Source organism: Physeter macrocephalus, chromosome 21, assembly GCF_002837175.3.
Source record: "Physeter macrocephalus isolate SW-GA chromosome 21, ASM283717v5, whole genome shotgun sequence".
Taxonomy (NCBI): Eukaryota; Metazoa; Chordata; class Mammalia; order Artiodactyla; family Physeteridae; genus Physeter; species Physeter macrocephalus.
The window spans coordinates 104,462,510-104,470,357 of NC_041234.1; the positions used below are offsets into that span (position 1 = coordinate 104,462,510).

A 7,848-nucleotide genomic window follows, 5' to 3' on the forward strand; every position below is an offset into this window, starting at 1 on the left:
GCTCACACTGCTAACCCACCTCAACAAGTGGAAACGGCAAGAGAACCCTTTCCACTTGCAATGTACCTCTTGCACCCTCTACTGAGAAAGCTCAACTTGTGCTTGGTGTAAAGGAGAAATGCCTAAAGGAATTCTGTCCACTGTCACAGAGCATGTACTGAAGGGTAAATCTGGAGCTGAGAAGCAGTACACTGCTAAGTGGCATGGCCCATCTCTTTGGTTACTCAGCTTCCCTATGCACCCGTACATGCATTTGAACTCTCGTACAGCAGCAAAACAACTCCATATTTCTACCTAACAGATACACCAATCCTTTTATATGTTTCACTGTTCCCCCAAGTTAGATGACTCAGTCCCAAGTCATTGCATCCATCATGTGATCTATTAATTATTCCTCAAATTCAGTCAGGCAGTCATTGAATATTCTGTTGTTACCTTTAAAGACTAAGTTGTAAAGTTAACTTCCAATAACTTGTATATAAAATTAAAAATAGGAAGCAAGATAGAGAAAAAGAGAACGGTGAGTAAATACAAATAGACACAGGTATATAATAAACATAGAGAAAATATGCAAAACTACTATAGCCCTTGTCTCTGTAACTGGTCTCCAGGTTTTAGTTCTTCAATTACCAATTACAACTTTACTTCATCCTGACTTAAAACCTCAGATGGGGCTTCCCTGGTGGCGCAGTGGTTGAGAGTCCGCCTGCCGATGCGGGGGACGCGGGTTCGTGCCCCGGTCCGGGGGGGTCCCGCATGCCGGGGAGCGGCTGGGCCCGTGAGCCGTGGCCGCTGAGCCTGCGCGTCCGGAGCCTGTGCTCCGCAACGGGAGAGGCCACAGCGGTGAGAGGCCCGCGTACCGCAAAAAAAAAATAACAGCACCTCAGATGCTTTAGGTTTTTTTACCTGGTGGGGGGACTAAAACTATCCCCCAAGGGTCTGAGTCCTGAATCATTCTGCTCTTTGTTGTTGTGATTGTTTTCCATTACCTTCTACTACCGTGTGGTAGCAAGAGTAAGGGCCCCACGAGGATGTCCACATTCTAATGCTTGGAACCTGTGAATATATTGTCAGGAGACAAATGGGAATTAAGGTTGCTAATCAGCTGACCTTAAAATAGGGAGATGATCTTGGCCCAGTCTCACCACGGTTCTTAAAAGTAGAAGAGGAATGCAGAAGGAGAACCAGACATGGCCAAGTGAGGACTCTGCCGAGCACTGCTGGCCTTGAAGGTAGAGGAATGAACCCATAAGCCAAGGAATGTGGGCAGCCCCTAGAAGCTGGGAAAGGCAAGGAGACACACTGTCCCCTCAGAGCATCTGGAAGGACTGGAGCCCTGCCAACATCTCGATTTTAGCCCAGTGATACACATCTTGGACTCCTGACTGCCCAACTTCTAAGATAATTAATTTGTGTTGTTTTAAGCCATTTACTTTGTGGTAATGTTTTTATAGAAGCGATGGAAAACTAATACATTGAGTGTCAAAGAAAGTTTTATATCCATAATTACCCAGAAATCTGATCTATAAATTAGAGAACCAATTAAAATCCATAATAAATAATAGCCACTGAGTCAGCTAGGTGCTTTGTGACCACCTAGAGGGATGGGATAGGGAGGGTGGGAGGGAGGGAGACGCAAGAGGGAAGAGATATGGGAACATGTGTATATGTATAACTGATTCACTTTGTTGTAAAGCAGAAACTAACACACCATTGTAAAGCAATTGTACTCCAGTAAAGATGTTAAAAAAAATACAAAATACAAAACCAAAAGAATTTTTAATCTTATTCGAAATAACAATATAACAGGTAGATAGTACAGAGCCACTCATTGTGCACTAAGAATTTCTTCTCACAGGGCAGTGATGGATTCCACTCAAGCTCTCTGTCCCAGAGGACAGAGCCTCCCTTCTCCCCCTTTTGATTTGCCCTGCTTTTGGAAGTGCGACACGCTAAAGAGCAGCACATGCAAGATGTATAATGCCTTATACTCTGCACCAAACATTTTTAACTTCTGAAAACTATTGGCATCTTCATTCTCCTTTCAAAACAACTTTTCCCTCACTCTTACCAAAACTCTTGCTTTGATGCCTGTGTAAACTGGGTTCAGACTTAACCATTCTATTAGAAGTCAAATATCTGAAATTGGGAAACCGAAGTGTCACTCTCCTCCTCTAAATCTCACTCCAACCTTATCCTTCAACTGCTTCAGCCGCTGAAGTGCTACACAAGTTGAACAAATCTCTCATTATTGTGTCTGCGACTCCTTCTTCCATGGGAGTGATTAATTCTATCTAAGAAACTTCCCCCACTCTACCTCAGCAGTCTTCAGCTCCCATTCAGACCTCTTTCTACATACACTGTGCTCTGAACAAACTTTGTTTCCCAAACTTTGGAATCTGGTTTTCCCCTTAGAGGGCATTTTTAAACTTTCCCACACCACTGAATTCCCATTCACCTCTTTAAGGGCATCCAGGATTAACAGCATCAACAAGCTCTTGAATTAATACAGCTGTACTAAAACTGTACCCCATACACAAGGGGACACGCCCATTTTGGTAAAGGTGGGACTGAAAGTTCAATCCTTTTATATGATGTGAGAAAGCCTCTTAGTACAAGTCATTTGTTAATAACGAAGGTAAAAGGCATTACAGACTCACTGCCTCAAAGACAGCAAAAGGCTAAGTTACAGAGAAGGCACGAGCTTAATATCAGAATTACTAAATCCCTGAATCACATGAATTACAGAATATGACCACCTCAGGATCCATCAGGCTTTTACGCAGAAGCAGATCATATCCAGGCACAAATTTTTTGACATTGTATCCAATCAGTAACAAGACTTTCAAATCCTACAAGTACACTTTAAGGCATGCACTGTTTACTCATTCAAGGAATAAGGCCGCCATACTGTAAGGTACAGATACGTAAACGAATTTGGAATTAGTCTTATAATGTTGAGTGAAGATTGTTCAAGGCTTCAGATGAAGTTCTGGTAATCAATGTTCCTTTTAGGCAATGCAAGTGCCCCTCTGAAAAGACCAGAATGGCACGGTGGGCTCAGATCACCAAGAACAGTTTGCTAGCAGACAAACAGGAAAAGGTGTTCAATTTCTTGAGGGCAAGTCCACTTCCCCATCCTCAAGGTTTAAACTTGACGGTATATATAGCTCCTTTGGCACTGAGGAAAAGGAGGAATTTAGCAAACAATTTGGAGACTTGATATGGTGTTCAGTCTCATCTATGTATTCCCAGGAGGATTCATGAACTACAAGCTTCATTTAGTATTTATTGCCAGGACCCCAGCAACTACTGTTTTATTGCCAGGGGCTCAGCAACTGGTTTTTTCATTTGTTTTGCCAGGACTTCAGAAACTATTTTTTCCCATCAACTCGCTGAGTACGATCAGCAGAAGAATAACTGTGTGTGTGTGTTTTGATCATAATCCGTATAGGAAGGAAAAGCATAGATGAATATAAGAAACAAAAAACGCAGGGCTTCCCTGCTGGCACAGTGGTTGCAAGTCTGCCTGCCGATGCAGGGGACGCGGGTTCGCGCCACGGTCCGGGAAGATCCCACATGCCGCGGAGTGGCTGGGCCCGTGAGCAAAAGAGGTTGTTAAGGAGATGTATGTGAGCCAGAGTCTACTTCTTTTACTACTCCTTCCTCTGTGCTGTGAGGCTGGGAGTTCTCTTTCTTTCCCAACAGGTCTTCAAAGATCTCATTGTGCATGTAAAAGAAGATGTACCCGGTGCAAAGCCTAGCCTCCTGCATTGGGGCCTCTTGGATACCTGATATCTGCAGATCACTGTAAGTGAGCCACTCTTGCCTCTCAAAGTTGTAGGCATCGCTGACATAGTGGCCAGAGCCAGGTGTTTTTCCAAGATGGCTGATAACACCAATGAGCCGATAGTCATGACTGTCTCCCATCTTGGCTTCTCTGTTTGGTTTCTTGGCTGAAGCTTCTTCCACATGTGAAGCTTCTTCCACGTGTGAAGCTTCTTCCACGTGTGAAGCTTCTTCCACGTGTGAAGAGCCCTTGTCTCCAGAGTCTTTATTGGAACCCAATGCACCTAGGGAATTCACCTTGGCTCCCTGGAAACTTAATTCTGTGTGCCTTCTGCATTTCTCTGTGTGCCACTGGGTGTTAGGTGGTGGAAACCTTCGAATTAGCACTAGGCAAAGGTCTTGTTCACAGAGTCTTAGCGCGCCACACTGCTGGGTCTCTTCAGGCACTTGGCAAGATTCTTCTGAAATTCTGGTTTTATTATCTTTACAAAATTCTTTGGTGGTCTCAGCCATGCTCCTAAAATCTGAAGACATGTTGGTTCTCTTGTTTTTCTTTAGTTTTGGAATTTTTTTGTGATACGTATCTGGGCTGCTGGCAGGTGTACCGTTCAGAGAAAGAGAGCAGTCTTCCAGATTCATCATTAAGCCTACTGCTAATAGCTCTCTTGCAATGGCTGCTCCATATCCTGAGTTTACCAATGTGGACTCTATTATATTTGGAATTTCAGGCACTTTGTGATACGTATCTGGGCTGCTGGCAGGTGTACCGTTCAGAGAAAGAGAGCAGTCTTCCAGATTCATCATTAAGCCTACTGCTAATAGCTCTCTTGCAATGGCTGCTCCATATCCTGAGTTTACCAATGTGGACTCTATTATATTTAGTTTAGAATATTTTCCCAGGTCTTGTTGCTGCTCCTTTCTGCTTGAAGCTTTATGAAGAGTCTGGCATTCTTGTGGTTCAGACTCTTCGTCTGATCTAATGTGTGGAGCCAAAGAATCCTTGGATTCTGAGGTCTGCTTTGTTGAATCTGTCAGTGAACTGATAGTTTTCGAATTGAACTTGGGAAAGACTTTCAAGACTTGGAAATCCCTAAGAGGTGCGTTCTTGCTTAAGGGAAGCGGCGGTTTGGTAGTTTCATTGCAATGGGAAGATAACTTTAAATATTTGGAAATAATGACTTCTCGGTCATCCTTCCTTAAGGACCCAGACTCATTAAATTTATAGCGTTTCAGATGAACAATAAGGACCCTGGGTAGCCTACTGAAATTATGCACTGCAGTAGAGCTCCTGTGTTTACACTTCTCACATTTATACTCAAGCTCTTCTGCTTCAAAGAAAAGATCAAAACTAGATTGAATAGACAAGGGAAGTGCTTGTGCTCCCTGGGGAAGATTAATGGAGAGAGAATCGTCAACTTCCTTCTTAAGAACAATGTGCCCACAAGCTTTGCAAATAATTGAGCGCAGCAACTCGAAATCAAAATTACTGGCGACAGGGCAAACAGGCACCTTGGTGTCAGCACTACCAGCAGAAACCTGTTGAGGTGAATTTTCTTCCTCAGATTCACTTTCAGTCTTACAAACTGTGTTGAATTTTCCTGTGTTTTCTTTCATCTGATCTAAACAATGACCTAAAAACTCATATGCATCATTCTGCATGTTGCCAGAGAATATCTCTGCAACTGCTGAAATGGCGTTTTTAATATTCACAAGTAACTTCTCCTTGATTTTTATGTTATAAATATCGTTCAAAATAAGCAGCTGTGCCAAGAATATGCTAAGTGCATCAGGGGGCATGTTACCCCATGATAAGCCCTGATTGAGTAAATCATCAGCAAATGATGGAATCGAAAATAAGGACTGTAAAACGGCATTCATGTAACAGCTGTTCCCCAAATTGGGGAGGCCTTGCCATAGCTTCTGTGGGTAAAAGTCAAAGATCATCTTGAGTTTGCCCCACTCTGGGTCATCCTCAACATACTTTGATTCTGACAGAAGTGCTAAATATATTTTCTTAGACACTCTTTGGAGAAGATCTGTGACATCTAGGTAAGTGTTTCCAGTAGAATTGATATTTAATGAAGCTCCAAGTTCCAATTTATTACTCTTTTTTAACCTTTTTAACCTTAATTCTCCCTTCTCATTGTGGCTTACATATCTCAAGGGGTTCATCTTTGCTATCCTGTTTTTCACAGAGGTATTCTCTTGCAGGAAATTCTTATTCATCTCTGAGCCAGATGATGGCCTCCTTTCCCTCTTCCCATATCCATTTTCTAATAACTCTTCGCAGGTAAATGTTGACAATTCTGATGCAAACAAAGACATCTCCTTATAATCAGGTGTTTCATTTCTTTCTTTCCTAAAAGACATCTTACATATTTTACTTGACGTCTTACATATTTTGTGAGATGGAGTTTTGCCACCTGCCTTCTGTGTTGTTGTACTGGCAAAGATACTCCCATCCCTATCAGGTCTTATGGGTGGGTGAAGATGATTTTGATGGACTCTATCCAGGAACATCTTCAAATTTTGGGCATCTCTGGAGGATAATCTTTCAATAGACAAGAAGGCATTCGTCTGGAAAATTAAATACAGAAAATTTTGGTCTTCTCCACAGGGTCTAAGGACTATGTTTTTAATATTATTATTTAGCTGAAAAGTTCTGTATTCTCCAGTACTGAAATAGACAACCAATATAACTTTCCTCTTTTTTTCCACTATTTCAATGAATGCTTCTTTCACTTCAGACATCCGAGTCTTCCTACTGCATATTTGGACAAAACCATGTACCATTAGAGCATCCATGATTTCTTTACAAATTAAATACACATATCCTGAACTATCGACAATCTTAAAGTTTCAATTTGTTGGCCAATTCACCTCTGGAGACAACACCAAAGAAATAGTTCTTTAGTTCTCTATGTAGAATGATCCTGTTTCAAGTGTTAGTTTTATCCTAGAGCCTCTTCAGGGTCTGGATATCCAGCTCTTTAGTGATAAAAGCAATATGCTTCGAGAATTCTCCATGGTTGCACGAAGGCAGAGTCTTGATTCCCAAGGCAAGACCGCTACTGTAAAGAAAATCAAGAAAAATTATTTAATCTGTCAGAGGAATGCCTGGATAGAACTCAAACTCTACTCCCATACACTAAATCTTCTTTCCACTGCAATACTAGACTCCATTCTGATTAATTTCCACACTTCAACTGAAATCATTAAACACTTGGAAGACTTTCAGTACACAGCTGAAGAGCATAATGAACAGTGTCTCAAGTGTGTGTGTATATATATATATATATATATATATATAAAATATGCTAATCCTCCTGTCATAGAATGACCCCACGAGGCAAGCACAATAAGTGAATAAGAAAGTGAGAGGCCCTGTGCATCCCTCAACCCAATAACAGATGGAGAGTTCAATCTACCTCCTTCCAAATCCTGTTATGTTCCTTTCTTTCATGTGGCACCAGGGTAGTAAAAGTCCATACATTCTACCCCATGTGGGGTGAGGGTCTAACTACCACTGCTTAAAGCAGGTATCAAAGAATTGGCTAACTCCAGCTCTGGCCACAGGGGCCACATAACCTGAGCTAGCTCCCTGCACTCAAAGCCAGCCGGGAAGGATCGGGTATACTTAATCACTCAAAATTTAACATTTCTGAGTAACTCTGTAGTGAACCAATCTGAATTAATGAATAGCTTAACACTTAGCACTACAAATGTTTGTATGAGAAAGCATATGTCCAAGAATTGATTGGAAGTTTTTTCTCTTGCATAGTTAAATATTCTTCCTGAATCTTGTCTATGTTATTAACTTGCTCAGCAAACCCTGTCTTTATGAATAATACTAAATGAAACTTCTGCTCAATCCCTATCCAAATTATCAAAACCTCGAAACTGGTGGAGCATACATGAATGAGATTTTTGTTTTATCAAGTATTTTATCTATCAACCTACGTTCAGTAAAGTAGGGATTACACCCATCCACATAAAAAAAGTGCATATATGTCCAAGTGAGAGAATGATCATATTTATCATAGTGGAAACGAGGCCCTA

At 41.6% G+C, this 7,848-nt stretch overlaps 1 protein-coding gene across 1 annotated transcript; it reads right to left on the reverse strand.

Moving 5' to 3' along the window:
* Positions 1-3,618: 3,618 nt before the first annotated feature.
* USP26 (ubiquitin specific peptidase 26) lies at positions 3,619-6,594 on the reverse strand. Its single transcript, XM_024128074.1, has 2 exons — positions 4,520-6,594; positions 3,619-4,381 (listed from the first exon to the last, which is right to left on the reverse strand). The coding sequence occupies exons 1-2, from the start codon at positions 6,592-6,594 to the stop codon at positions 3,619-3,621; spliced, it is 2,838 nt and encodes a 945-aa protein (XP_023983842.1).
* Positions 6,595-7,848: the final 1,254 nt, after the last annotated feature.

Coding starts and splice junctions, on each gene's coding strand:
- USP26 (XM_024128074.1), bottom strand. CDS start 6,594: ATGGATGCTCTAATGGTACATGGTTTTGTCCAAATATGCAGTAGGAAG. Junction 4,382..4,519: donor CCAGATACGTATCACAAAGT/GCCTGAAATTCC, acceptor TACACCTGCCAG/CAGCCCAGATACGTATCACA.